The sequence below is a fragment of the Mastacembelus armatus genome, chromosome 13, assembly GCF_900324485.2.
Source record: "Mastacembelus armatus chromosome 13, fMasArm1.2, whole genome shotgun sequence".
Lineage (NCBI taxonomy): Eukaryota > Metazoa > Chordata > Actinopteri > Synbranchiformes > Mastacembelidae > Mastacembelus > Mastacembelus armatus.
Genome location: NC_046645.1, coordinates 25,093,505 through 25,108,782, shown reverse-complemented (window position 1 = coordinate 25,108,782; position 15,278 = coordinate 25,093,505). Strand labels below are relative to the sequence as shown.

At 42.2% G+C, this 15,278-nt stretch overlaps 1 protein-coding gene and 1 pseudogene across 1 annotated transcript; both read right to left on the bottom strand.

The window, feature by feature from the left end:
- Positions 1 to 7,173: 7,173 nt before the first annotated feature.
- Positions 7,174 to 7,985, bottom strand: LOC113135002 (olfactory receptor 52K2-like; annotated as a pseudogene).
- Positions 7,986 to 8,407: 422 nt separating this feature from the next.
- Positions 8,408 to 9,343, bottom strand: LOC113144919 (olfactory receptor 4D1-like). Its single transcript, XM_026331237.1, has one exon. The coding sequence runs from the start codon at positions 9,341 to 9,343 to the stop codon at positions 8,408 to 8,410; it is 936 nt and encodes a 311-aa protein (XP_026187022.1).
- Between the last annotated feature and the right edge of the window lie 5,935 nt (positions 9,344 to 15,278).

Here is a 15,278-nt window from a genome sequence, read left to right as displayed (position 1 = left end):
AGAGTGGGGACCGGGATGCAGACCGGGATGCAGAGTCTAAAACACCTCTCTGCAGTTTCCTTAGAGGCGTCGACCCCTCAAACAGCATAGAGATTGTGTCTGCCCCTCGAACATATAAATCAAATAAATCAGAAGTTAACAGAAGAGGAGTTATTCATAAAAACCTAACAAAAATTAAGACCACTCCTCTTATTGAACAGAAAAACAGAAGAGTCAGATGTGGATTATTAAATATTAGGTCTCTTTCATCTAAATCTCTGTTAGTAAATGATTTGATAACTGATCACCAAATTGACCTACTTTATCTTACTGAAACCTGGTTACAGCAGGATGGATATGTCAGTCTGAATGAATCAACCCCCCTCAGTCATAAAAATTATCATGTTCCTCGAAGCACAGGTCGAGGTGGAGGAGTAGCTGCAATCTTCCAGTCAAACTTATTATTAAACTTTCATCCTCAGAACAGTTATAACTCATTTGAGAGCTTCACTCTTAGTCTCTCACATACAAACTAGAAAACACAAAAACCAGTTCTACTTGTCATTTTGTACCGTCCACCTGTTCCTTACTCAGAGTTTTTAACTGAATTCCCTGACTTCCTGTCTGATTTAGTGCTTAGATCAGATAAAGTCATTATAGTGGGAGATTTTAACATTCATGTAGATGTTGAAAATAACAGCCTCTGCACTGTATTCAATTCAATATTAGATTCAATTGGTTTCATTCAAATGTTAATAAACCCACCCACTGTTTCAATCACACCCTTGATCTTGTTCTGACCTATGGCATTGAAATTGAACATTTAATAGTTTTTACCCAAAATCCTGTTTTGTCAGATCATTCTTTAATAACTTTTGAATTTGAGATGATGGATCATGCAGCAAACTTAGAGGAAATCTTTCTAGCCTGTTAAAACAGTTTATTAAGTTAAAAACACTCTCCATAAAGCCAGAACTGCATACTATTCATCCCTAATAGAGGAAAATAAGAACAATCTGAATTTACATCAGTAGTTGCTTCATCTAAATCATCAACGTGTCTCTTAGACCCCATTCCCGACTAGACTGCTTAACCCTCTGGGGTCGACGCACGCGCCTGCGCATTTTGACGCATCTTTTCCTGATAAGGCCGAAACAAACTTAAATTACTCCGTCAATTCTGATCGTACAGATAAAAGAAGTATATCATTCAAATCTGTAAAGGGTCTAGTTTTAGTGGTATACCATCATAATAACAACAAAACGTTGTGCTTTTTTTAAATAAAAAAAGCCGACAGGGTGCGCTTTCGGCCTTTTCTGTCTCTGCCATTTCTCTTCACAGACGCGTAAATAAAACAACCACAATCTCAGCGAATACTTGCCTCATAAAAATAAGAATTATATGGCTAGAAAGCTTGAAATGTTTTCTTTTAAGTGAAACAATTCAAGTCGAAAACAAATCATCACTTTTGATTTAATTCGTATGAATGTAAGGAGAAGTCCGTTTTTTCCTGTCTCACCTCATTACAGGTAATGCGGTCCCGCCTTGTACACTGTCCACTGTTCACATGTAAATAATCTCAGGTGAACCAGGTAAATATGTGCACACCACCGAGAAATGACATAAAACGTCAAACTTCATCATAGAATTTACTCACTTTTTCTGTGCGTTTGGATGATGGCGCGTCACGGACGTGAAGAAGCGCTTCTTGTATTCCACACAGAGACAAACAGTTTACCTTGTCCTCAGAGTAAAAACACTGATTTTAACTCAAATGAGGATCGTTTGGCTCCTCATTGTTTTGTATTGTGCTGCACTAATCCCCTCCCATCTACATTGACTGAAAGGCTCATTATGTCTGGTCGTTCAGTGCGTCTTTTTTCTTTTCAGGTAAATCACATGACTATTCATCCTCAGACACACCCTCTCGCATATGGCCTTTCTGGACAAAAAGTGTCTTAGAAAATTTAAATCAGTGTATTGTTTACTGTGAATGTGTGAACAAGATGACATTCACAGCACTCTGAAGTAAACACTTTAGCCTACAACATGCTGGTCTCCAAAGTTTTGTGAACCAATGTTCTGTTTGTGTTTTATGGTCTTATTTCAGTGAGTAAAAAATTGTAGTTTTTCACTAACCATGCATAAACACTTTTTTCTCAAAAACACAATCATGTATAAACTTGCTGCTCACATATTATTGTAGCCAATTTTGTGCTGATTACAGTGTTATTAGACTTTAGACATTAATATGTTTAAAAGACACTGAAAAAAGCACAAATGTCAGGACATGTCAAAATTTGTCCAGGCCCCCAAAACCCCCTCAGACCCCAGAGGGTTAAAGACACCCTGCCATTAATTAACTCATCTTTATTAGACTTAGTAAATTTATCTCTGGTATCAGGCTACATACCACAGGCCTTTAAGACTGCAGTATTCAAACCTTTACTCAAAAAGTCTTGATCCAGGAGTCTTGGCTAATTATAGACCAATATCCAACCTACCATTTATTTCTAAAATCCTAGAAGAAACTGTTGCTAAGCAACTTTCAGACCACTTACACAGGAATGAACTATTTGAAGATTTTCAATTAGGATTTAGAGCACATCATAGTACAGAAAGAGCACTGTAAAAAGTCACCAACGATCTTCTCTTACCCTCAGATAATGGATTTGTTTCTATACTTGTCCTCCTAGACCTTAGTGCTGCATTCGACACTATTGACTACAACATCCTATTACAGAGACTGGAGCATGGGACTGGTATCAGAGGAACAGTGTTAAAATGGTTCCAATCCTATTTATCAGACAGATTCCAGTTTGTTCATGTCCATGATGAACCTTCCACACGCACAAAAGTTAGTTATGGAGTTCCACAAGGCTCTGTGCTAGGACCGATTCTGTTCACCCTGTACATGCTTCCGTTAGGCTATGTCATATGCCAGTTAACCAGACTTCAAGCGTGTCTAACTGACATAAAGGCCTGGATGACCAGTAACGTCCTACTTTTAAATTCAGAGAAAACAGAAGGTACTGTATTTGGGCCTAAAAACCTCAGAAATAAACTTTTCTAAAATTATAGCTACTTTAGATGGCATAGCCCTGGCCTCCAGCACTACTGTGAAAAACCTTGGAGTTATTTTTGACCAGGAAGTCCAGGAAGTTTGACAAGATCAAGTCTTTTAAGTCAAACATAAAACAAATCTCTAGAACTGCATTCTTTCACCTGTGCAACATTGCCAAAATTAGGAACATCCTGTCTCAAAATGATGCAGAAAAACTGGTCCATGTATTTGTTACCTCAAGGCTAGATTACTGTAACTCATTACTATCTGGATGTCCCATTATCTCCATAAAAAGCCTCCAGTTAATCCAGAATGCTGCAGCCAGAGTCCTGACAGGAACTACCAAGAGAGATCATATTTCTCCTATATTAGCGTCTCTTCATTGGCTCCCTGTAAACTACAGAATGGAATTTAAGATCCTTCTTCTCACATACAAATCCCTTCATGATAAAGCTCCTTCATACCTTAAAGAACTCATAGTACCATATTATCCCAATAGAGCACTTCACTCTCAGAGTGCAGGTCTACTTGTGGTTCCCAGAGTTTCCAAAAGCAGACTGGGAGGCAGAGCCTTTAGCTATCAAGCTTCTCCCCTGTGGAACCAGCTCCCAGTCTGGGTTCAGGAGGCAGACACTCTCTGTACTTTTAAGACTAGACTTAAAACCTTCCTCTTTCACAAAGCGTAAAGTTATGGCTGGCTTCAGGTAACCCTGAACCATCCCTTAGTTATGCTGCTATAGGCCTAGACTGACCAAGGACCATCGGTGCACTGAGCTCCCCTGCCCTAACCCTAACACTCCCTTCCCTTCCCTTCCCCTCTCCTCCCCCCTCACATGTATATTCCATCATTGAATGTTACTAACCTTGTGCTCTCTCTCTCTCACTCTCTCTCTGTACCTTCTGCAGGTGTCCCTGGTCCTGGAGCTGTATATCGCTGATGTGCAGTTACTGGTCCCACCAACCTGCAGTGTCTATTTGTTGTTTATTGTTGCTGTTCTTTTCTCTCTGCTCTATCCACTCACCCCAACCGGTCGAGGCAGAAGGCCACCCAAACTGAGCCCGGTTTTGCTGGAGGTTTTTTCTTCCGTTAAAGGGAGTTTTTCCTCTCCACTGTCGCCAAGTGCTTGCTCATAAGGGAATTGTTGGGTTTTTAGTTTTAGTTTTTGTAAAGTGCCTTGCAATGATTTGTATTGTGATTTGGTGGTATACAAATAAAATTGAATTGAATTGAATTGAACGTGTGCGTAGATACAAGCAAGCTAACTACCTCATTTCTCTCCCTATGTAGTAATGTCATAGATTCCGTTTCACCTCTTAAAACTATGCATTCTAACCCAAATTTGAACCTTGGCTAAATGACATAACACGCTCTGCCAGACGAGTGCACGAGGGCCAAGCGTAGGAGGAAAAAAGATACAAGTGTCCTATGACATTCTTAATGACAGTTGGCTCAATCACCAGACCGTAGTTAAAGATGAAAAATTGAAATACATGTAAGAATTTTAAATAATTGTCATAAACTTTGTGTTCTTTTTAAAACTGTAAACTCCATTCTTCATTCTCCCCAACCCACTAATTGTGAGACTTCCCCTGCGACCTGTGAATAGTTTCTCCACTTTTTTGTGAACAAAAAAAAACAGAATTAGAGCTAGAATTCCGTCCTAGAATTCCACCCTCTTTTGACCTTTCTGTCATTTTACCTTGTACTGCTACTTCTGATCATTTTAAGCCACTGTCTCTGAAGTCTCTTACAGATATTGTGGCCCATTTGAAACCCTCTGCCTCTCCCTCTGATATCATTCCACCTTGGCTTTTTAAAGAGGCACAATTGGGACTAACATTCTGGAGATCATAAATAGCAGTTTGTCATTTGGTATTGTTCCCTTATATTTTAAATGGGCTGTGCTGCAGCCTCAATTGAAAAAACCCAGTCTGGAGCCCTCTGTGCTGTCAAATTACCGACCCATCTATAAGCTCCCTTTTATATCTAAGATTCTAGAAAGGGCTGTGCTTCTAGAATTGCAGATTTTTCTAGATTCTCATGGCATTCTTGAGGTGTTCCAGTCAGGTTTTAAAGCTTTTCCCAGCACAGAATCGGCACATCTAAGGGTTTTAATTATCTTTTAATTACACTGTAGATCATGCTATATTGATCTCATGCCTGGAATATTGTGTGGGGATCAAAGTTGCAGCCTTGAAGTGGTTCAGGTCATACCTATCTAAGAGGAGTTTTAGGGTAAGCCTTGGGGACCCCATCTCATCTCCTGTATGGTGTCCCCCAAGGCTCGATTCTTGGGACCATCCTGTTTTCTTTGTACCTCTTGGTTCCATTTAAAAAAGAAAATGGCATTTCTTTTCATTTTCAGTAGTAAAGTCTCCTCTGACTCGCTTTTGGACCTGGCCCCACTTTAGCCATTTGTCAAGCCTGTAGTGACAAACTTTGGTGTGAAAATGGACCATCACTTTAAACTGGACAAACAGATTAACAATGTTGTAAAAGCTTTTATCCAAAGTTAAACCATATTTATCTATGTCAAATTTTGAATTCAATTCAATTCAATTCAATTTTATTTGTATAGCGCCAAATCACAATACAAATCATCTCAAGGCACTTTACTAAAACTAAAAACCCAACAATTCCCTTATGAGCAAGCACTTGGCGACAGTGGAGAGGAAAAAACTCCCTTTAACGGAAGAAAAAAACCTCCAGCAGAACCGGGCTCAGTTTGGGCGGCCATCTGCCTCGACCGGTTGGGGTGAGTGGATAGAGCAGAGAGAAAAGAACAGCAACAATAAACAACAAATAGACACTGCAGGTTGGTGGGGCCAGTAACTGCACATCAGCGATAAACAGCTCCAGGACCAGGGACACCTGCAGAAGGTACAGAGAGAGAGAGAGAGAGAGGGAGGGAGAGAGCACAAACTAGGGGAGAGAGAGAGCACAAGGTTAGTAACATTCAATGGTGGAATATACATGAGGTCGGAGAGAAGGGGGAGGGGGGGGGCGGGTAGGGTAGGGGAGCTCAGTGCACCAATGGTCCTCGGGCAGTCTAGGCCTATAGCAGCATAACTAACTAAGGGATGGTTCAGGGTTGCCTGAAGCCAGCCCTAACTATATGCTTTGTCAAAGAGGAAGGTTTTAAGTCTAGCCTTAAAAGTACAGAGTGTACTGAATCTGTCATACACGCTTTTATCACAACATGGCTTGACTATTGTAATGCCCTGTATGCAGGTGTCATTCAATCTTCACTCACTCTCTTACAGCTAGTACCGAATGCTCTTAACCAGTACCCATAAGCATGAGCATATTACACCTATTTTAGTCTCTCTTCACTGGCCTCCGGTCCATTTTAGAGTTGATTTTAAGATTTTATTGTTTGTTTTTAAAGCTCTTATTGGTTTTGTCCCCCTTTATATCTTGGAGCTTTTGAATCCCTACGCCCCTGCAAAGTCCCTCAAGTCAACTGATCAGCTGCTCCTGGAGATTCCGAAGATGTTATTTAGGTTATTTTCTTTTTATTATTTTTATTTATTGCTGATTGGTTTTATTTGTGTTTATTTTATTGTTTATATTTTTCTTTTTTTCTAGTTTCATTGTAGAAATTTAACTGCACTATGCTAAGCATGTTGATCAGCCTAGTTGTTTTAAATGTGCTCTATAAATAAAGTGGACTGGAATGGATTGGATGAGGGTCTACTTGGCCTTAAAGTGGAACTGATTAGATTTGGGTGCTCAAGGGTCAAGGTCATAGTGACCTCATGTTCATCCATGCTGATCTTGTGAATGTGATATGTCAGAAATTTAACACTGCAATTTTCATTTTATGCTGATAATACCATTTTTATACAATTGGTCCTACTACAAACTGAGCCTTCTGTAGGCTGTTCTCAATTACCTTAACTGGATTATATTAGATAACATTTTATTGTTCCCCTGGCAGAGAAATTCAGTTGTAACAAAAAGCAATAAGACACATCTCAAAAGCCTCAAACTAAGCAGATCTCATCGAAATTGTAGTTAATGAATGGACAAAAAGACAACCATTCAAAGGCAAGCCTAAACAGACCTTAACAGAGAGAGAGATCTAAAGGATAAAGCAAAAACATCATGATCTCAGTCTACTTTGATTTTAAGCCTGGAACGAGGCCACTTCTGATATCAAACTTTTACATATGAGATGGATTCTGGACAGCTTCAGGCCGTACATTACAGGATTGAAGAGCGGCTGGAATGCAAGAAAGTATAATGATAAGAAAATCTTCAGAATATTTGGCACACTGCTCATATCAAACCTTTTCTGTACAATTTCAAAGGAAACCCCCAAGAGAAGTTGAGCAGAGAAGCAAGGTGAGGTGTGCAGGTACTGACAGCTTTCTGTCTGGTGTGTTTAGAACCAGAAAAACACACTTTAAGAATCCTCATGTATGTGTACAGGATTAAAAAAACAGGAACAATGATTGTAAGAAAAGCCACAATGAGCCAATATATGTTCATTACAGTGGTATCAAAACATGCCAGTTCAATTATGGAGTAGTTGTCACTGTAAACGTTGTAAATAATGTTCCCACACAGCTGTAATGAGGAACTCAAACATATCATGACAGATAACAGATAAAGAGGTATCTGTCATAACACATGATGGCTAAGTTTAAAAATTCTACAGCTCCATAAGAATAAACACAATTAACCTGCAGGAAACAAAAGGGAACAGACACAGTGTGAATGTCTGAGGGAGAAATCAAATTTTTAAACAGTGATAAAGCTGCTTTGTTTCTACCCATAGCAGATTTTCCTGAAGTGACGATCCTATTAATGTTCCTGAGGTGTCACCACAACATGACAGATGGTCTTGTCCCCTAAGCTGACTCAACTGTGAGGGAGAATCTAAAACACTGTCTCTAAAGTTCCAGGATTAACAAAACAACCTGATCCCACAATCATTATTCTCAGCAAAGTAGAAACAATAGCCAACTAACAATTCTTCACCTATGGACTTATAATGGTGAGGAAGGCGATGCTCTAATACTGGAAAATGCCTGAGGCCCTTCAGCATGGGACTGGTTAAATGACTTGTGAGGTACTTTTCACCTGGAAAGACTTGGACACACACACGTCGGCCTCTCACCACCTATGTATATTTACATAATTTTACATGTATACACATTATGTAATGTGTATACTGTAAAGATGACAGGTACTAGAATATACAATCAACTTATTGCTCAGTCTGAGATGACATGGTGCACACTATTCTTTCAACGACTTTGGGTATCTTCTTGCGGTCACAGAAGAAAACTGGTTGAACAGCACAGTTCAATTCAATTCTATACAGCTCAATGCAAATAAGAAACATGTAGGACAACTTAATTTGAAGTGTCCACTTTCGAAATCAGACTTTTACATATGTTACGGATTTTGGACATTTTCAGGCCGTACATTACAGGATTGAAGAGCGGGGGGCATGTAAGAAAGTATAATGATAAAAAAATTCGTAACATATTTGGTACACCGCTCATATTATATCTACTCTGTATTATTTCAAAGCAAGCCCCGACAGAAAAATTCAGAAGGGCAGCAAGGTGAGGTGTGCAGGTACTGACAGCTTTCTGTCTGGTCTGTTCTGAACCAGAAAGACACACCTGAAGAATCCTCATGTATGTGTACATGATTGAAAGTAAACAGCCAACAATTGTGCTAAAAGTAATCATGAGACCATAAATGTTAATTAAACTGGTACTAAAGCAAGCAAGCTTGGTAACAGAGTGGATATCGCAGTAAACTTTGTAAATGATGTTCCCACACAGCTGTAAAGGTAAAGCCAAAGACAGCAAAACTAACACTCCAAGGCAAGGGTAAAACCATGTTAGAAAAATAAACATGGCAACCTTGTTATATGTCATACGTGTGTTATAATGTAAGGGATCACAGATAGCAAGGTATCGGTCATAAGACATGAAAGCTAAGTTTAAATATTCTACAGCTCCATAAGAGTAAACACAGAAAATCTGCAGAAAACAAACTGAAGCAGAAACAATGTGACTGTCTAAAAAGATCTGAATCATAAGGAATGGAAACAACCATGTACTACCATACAGTCCATTTACAAACAGGCTGCACATTAAAATGTACATGGGCTCATGTAAGCTTCTGTTCATACAGATCACTACAATCAGCAATAAATTGGCACAAACAATAAAAACATATAAAGACAAAATTAACGTAAAAAGTAAGTATTTAAAAACCCCTGTATCAAAGTAGGCTGCAAGTGTGAAATATGAAATTTGTGTTGAGTTTATCATGATGCTTCCTCTGCTTCCACTATACACACAAACAAGAAGTATGTTACCTTTTGATGTACATTAAAAATTTAACCACCTTAAATTTGGACTGAGCCAGCACAATGTGCAACTTAACCATCAAGCACATATGGACATAAGTCAGTGTAGTAATACTGAACACATTCATTATCATGATACAGTTTGAACAAGTTCCCAGATGTATCATTTCCTTTTCAAAGTCAAAAATGATGCACAGCTTTGAAACTACTGATAAGACACTAGTGACAGTGTGTGAGTCTGAACATTCACCTGCTGTTCTGCTTTAGTCAACCTGAGAGTCTCTCCTGACTGAGTCTCAACTCTGCTTTGACTTTGTTTCAACACTTTAAGACAGAGGACGCCCACAGCGGCACACTGATGTCACAGTGGATGGTCCCACTTGCTGAAGGATCCTGGGAATAGTCGGTTGAATTCCTGTTGAATCTGAACGAATCACTTTGTGAATACATCCTGAATTTGTCCTTTTCTTTAATCTATGCAGTGTAAAGTCTGCTACAGCAGCACCTTAGTTTTTAATGTGGTTTTAGATCCAGACTCTGTTCCTGTTGCAGGAGCTAGTGCAGAGTAAGTGGTGCTCGGGCCTTGGTAGAGCTTGCTATGTTAACACCACTGACAGTGTATAGGGGGTGGATTTATATAGTGTGACATCACCTGTAACGGTACCATTGACAGTGTATGGGGGGGGGGTTTATATAGTGGGACATCACCCGTAGTGTTACAATTCATGGTGTATAGGGGGGTGGACCTATATAGTGTGATGTTACCCATAGTGAGAATTAAGTAATTCAGTCGCCATTTTGGGCCATAATGGATGTCACCATTTTGCTTTTGTGGAGCCAGAAGTACCATATTTTTCAACAATAAGAATGTTCCCATGACAACCACTGAGCCAATCAGCAGCGGGCTTGTTGAATGTACACACCCCCTCTTAAAGAAAAATTTCCTTTCCTAAAACTGAGGACAACTTTGGCCGACATATCCTTCACCTGCTGCCCAACCTCTACACATTTTTAATTCAAATTGGAGCCACAGTTCTGTCAATATGGAAAACCACTTAGGTGCTTTCTTTTACATGAAGGTGGCGACACTTGTCACCTTAACATCTATCAAACTATTACAGTGGTTCTGTCTCTCCAAAATCCTACAAGCCTCAGTCAACTCACAACTCTGTCTTCTGGATGAAGATAATGTCCTTCAGCCTCAGCATTCAGGCTTTAGACTTGCTCATAGCACAATTACTGCAGCAATTTCTGTTGTGGACTATGTTAACTCAACTAATAAAAAGCAGGACTGTGGACAGGACTGCACTTTTTGTAGGTTTGTCCAAGACTAACTGATACTGACACAACATTTTATTAAATTACCTATTTCCTGAGTGTGTTGATGTTTAATCTTACAGCTGCTTCAAGTTCCCAGATTGTGAGTAAAGGTGTTTCTCAAGCATCAATATTGGACCCACTGCATTTTGTTTTATTTCGGCAGACAGCTATTGTACTCACTACTGTGTGGTATGTGAAAATGTTAGTTGCTTTTTGACGACTGCAAAGGTGTTTTAATTTTGGTTCCAGTCTCTGTATTTAGCCCATTTACCAAACTAGAAGTAACAAAGACACACTTGGGTGGTAGCTGGGTACTGTAATAATAAATAATAATAATAATACATTTTATTTCATGGCGCCTTTCAAAGTCTCAAGGTCACCTTACAGATAGAAAAGGAAGCATACAGCATGATATACATAGAGTGCATTAAAACAACAGTAACAAGAATACATAAACGGCGGGAGAGAATGTAAAGGCAAAAGCGTGGATTATCTAGGAAGTGGGCGAAGTACAGTAAAAGTAAATTGAAATACAGAAACCCAGATGACAGAACAACAAATATGAAACAGTATGAGACAATATGAAATAGGCAGAGGGTGGTAGGACATCTCGGGCTGCTTTGAGAAGTTAAGAGAGTTAGGTGGAAAACGCTATACGGAACAGATATGTTTTGAGTGATGATTTAAAAGTTGATAAGTCCGGAGACGACCGGATGCGATGAGGGAGAATGTTCCAAAGGCGGGGCGCAGTGTGGCTGAAGGATCTAGCGCCCATGGTGGCCAGGCGCGCTGTAGGGGTGCAGAGGAGAGTGGAACTGGAGGAGCGGAGAGGACGAGGCGGAGAATAGATATGAAGTAGTTCAGTGATGTATGGTGGGGCAATAGAGTGGAGGGCTTTGTAGGTGAGAAGGAGGATTTTATAGTTTATACGGAAGGACACAGGGAGCCAGTGAAGTTGTTTAAGGACAGGGGTGATATGATGTGAGGATGGAGTTCTGGTGATGATTCGGGCAGCAGAGTTCTGGACAAGTTGAAGTTTGCGAAGTGATTTGAGAGGTAGACCAGTGAGGAGTGAGTTACAGTAATCCAAACGAGAGGTGACAAAGGCGTTAATGAGTATTGCCGTGCTATCGGTGGTGAGTGAGGAACGGATGCGGTTTATGTTACGGAGATGGGAGTAGGCCGACCGGGTAGTGGTATTGATATGCTGAGTGAAGGAGAGAGTACCGTCTAGGATGACACCCAGGCTTTTAACTTGGGGGGAGGGGGGGACAGTATTGTTGTCAATTTGAATGGAGAAGGTGCTGGTTTTAGAAAGGGTGGATCTGGTGCCCACGAGGAGAATTTCAGTTTTGTCAGGGTTGAGTTTCAAAAAGTTATGGGTGAACCAGGATTTGATATTATGTAAGCAGGTAAGGAGGGAGGGAGGGGGGGAGGGTAGAAGATGGAGCAGCAGAGAGGTAGAGCTGGGTGTCGTCTGCATAACAGTGGAAATTGATGTTATGTTGCCTAAGGATATTTCCGAGAGGAAGGAGATAAATAATAAAGAGGAGGGGCCCCAGGACAGAGCCCTGAGGCACGCCACAACTGACAGTAGAGGGCTGGGAGTGGAAGTTCTGGAGATGGACGGACTGGGTGCGGTCAGATAGGTAGGAGGTGAACCATGAGAGGACCGAGCCGGCTATGCCGATGGAAGCAAGGCGATGGAGGAGAATATTGTGTGAGATGGTGTCAAAAGCTGCAGTTAGGTCAAGGAGGATGAGGATGGAGACAAGGCCAGAGTCTGCGGCTACTAGGAGGTCGTTGGTGATTTTGACCAGGGCAGTTTCAGTGCTGTGAAGTTGGCGGAAACCAGATTGAAAGTGTTCGTATAGGCTATTGGCGGAAAGGTGGGTATGGACCTGGTGGTGAACAACTTTTTCCAGGATTTTGGAGAGGAACGGGAGATTGGAGATAGGGCGGAAGTTGTTAAGGTCGGCAGGATCGAGACCAGGTTTTTTTAGAATTGGTGAGATGATGGCTGTCTTGAGTGATGGGGGTACGATGCCAGAACTGAGGGAAGTGTGAATAATGTGGGTAAGATGAGGAAGGAGAGAGGGGAGACAGAGCTTGACGAGGTTGGTTGGTAGGGGGTCAAGTTTGCAGGTTGAGGGTTTGGATTTGAGGATCAGGGAAGAGATAACCGTGGTGGGTGGAATGATAAAACTCGAAAGCAGGGAGGATACTGGTAGAGAGGGAAGGGTACAGTGGAGGCAGTTCGCAGTGTCACAGATGGGGGGAAATTGCTGGTGTATATTTTCGATTTTTGATGAGAAGAAATCCAGGAAGTTATTGCACAAGGTGGTGGAGAGTGAAGGGAAGAGAGGAGTATCGGGAGGGCCCAATAAATTTTTGACAGTGGAGAAGAGGGAACGCGTGGAGCCAGAGGCGGATACAATAAGCGAGGCATAGAAGTCAGATTTTGTTTGAGTAATGGTTTGCTTGTACTTCAGTATGTGGTTTAGGTATAAGTCCTTGTGGGTGGATGAACCGGTTTTTTTGAAGAGACGTTCAAGGCGACGGGCTTGGGTTTTGAGGAGGCGGAGTTCGGGTGTGTACCATGGAGCAGAGTGCGTAAAGGATACAGATCTAGTTTTGAGTGGGGCGAAGGTGTTGAGTAGATTTCGTAGCTCACAGTTGAAATTGGATAACATGTTGGAGAGGGACGGTGTGTAATTAGTACATGAAAGGTTGTTGAGAGCAGCAGTGAAGGAGGGGAGGTCGATGTTCTTTAAGTTACGGAAGGTGATGGTGCGGGAGAGGTGGGTTTTGAAGAGAGGTAGTTTGGAGTTAAAGCAGACTAGTTTGTGGTCGGAGAAGAAGGTGTCGAGGGTAGAACATGACTGAACTGTGACGCCAGAGCAGCAGACTAAGTCGAGGGTGTGGCCTAGAGAATGTGTTGGGGAGGTGATGTATTGTTGGAGCCCAAAGCTGTCCAGACAGGAAATTAGGTCTTTTGTAGCGGTGTTGTTGGGATTGTCGAAGTGGATGTTAAAATCACCAAGAAGAATTATGTTGGCTGACAGAGAGATGAGGTCAGCTAAGAGGTCAGACAGTTCGTCCAAGAAGGTCGGGTTAGGTTTTGGTGGGCGGTAGATAGTGGCCAAGAAGGTTGGTGTGTGACCATGAATACGTGCTATGAGAGCTTCAAAGGACCGGAAGGTGATAGTGGGGTGGATGGATATTTTGTATTTAAGGTTGTACAGTATGGCGAGGCCGCCACCGCGTCCCGAGAGGTGTGGATGGGTGAGATATGTGAAGCCAGGAGGAATAGATTGATTAAGTTCAGTGAAGTCGTTGGGCTGCTGCCAGGTTTCAGTTAAGCACAGGATGTCGAGATTGTGTTTAAGAATAATGTCAAAGATGAGGGATGCTTTTTGAGAGAGGGAGCGAACGTTAAGAAGCCCAAAATGAGTGTTGTGGAAAGGTGTCGAGTCCATGTTTCTGGGGATGTTAGCTAGTACAGAGTGGTTGATCTGGCGTATACCTGATTTTCTAGGCTGAGGTCGGGAGGATGACCAGATGGAGGGGATTGGTAGTATGGAGTCAGATAGTCAGGCATGTGGGACAGAATGGACAGATTGTCCAGTGTTAGCGTGTGGGGTACAGTGAACTGCATGTTGAATGTTGGTGGAAAGTATATGGGAGCCCAGGCGGTTAGGATGCAGACCATCTCCTGCAAAGAAGGCAGGTCGGTTCCAGAAGAGGTTGAAGTTGTCGATGAATTGGAGATTGTAGGACAGGGAGACAGACTTGATCCAAGTGTTGAGACTGAGGATTCTACTGAAGCGGCCAGAGCCTCTTCCAAACGTGGGGATGGGACCAGACATGAAAATAGTCTTACCACAGTTGCTTAGGAGGTGGAGGAGAGAGATAAAATCCTTTTTAGTCAGTTCAGACCGGTGGAGTGACGTGTCACAAGTTCCATTATGAACAATCACTCTAGAGATGGAAGACGGATGTGTTGGCAGTAATCCAGGAAGCATGGCCAAGATGTCAGAGGCCATAGCTCCAGGGAGACAGTGAGTAGTGGCGTTGAAAAAGCGTACATTCCTTATAATGGAGTCTCCGATGATTAACGTGGTTGGGGGAAAAAGGGGGCGTGGAGAAGACGCCAGTAGTTGGCCGTTTGAGTCGTGTCGTCTTGCTGACTGGCGGGGAGGCGGGGCGGTGACATCGGGTACTGAGGTGGAAGATGGAGGCGGCAGTTCGGTTGGTCCGTAGCTAGGGAGCCCGTGAGTGTGCCTGAGCACGGCCTCGCGAAGGATCCTACGGCGCACGGATGTAGTAGCTGAGCGGGATGGAGACTGTTTTCCGCCGTGGCAACGGGCTCCGCGAGGAGCACTTGGACTAAGGCGGGGGCGGCGGGTGTCGTCAGAGGGGAGCGAGAGCAGGTGACGGCGCTGAACGACATTGGCGGGTGACGGGGGTTGTTGGGAAACCGGAGCGGAACGATCCGGTACGTGGTTAGCGGATGAGGCCGTATGTAGGTCCGGGGTGGCAGAAGACAGAGGTGCAAATGGATTGGAGAGGTCTAG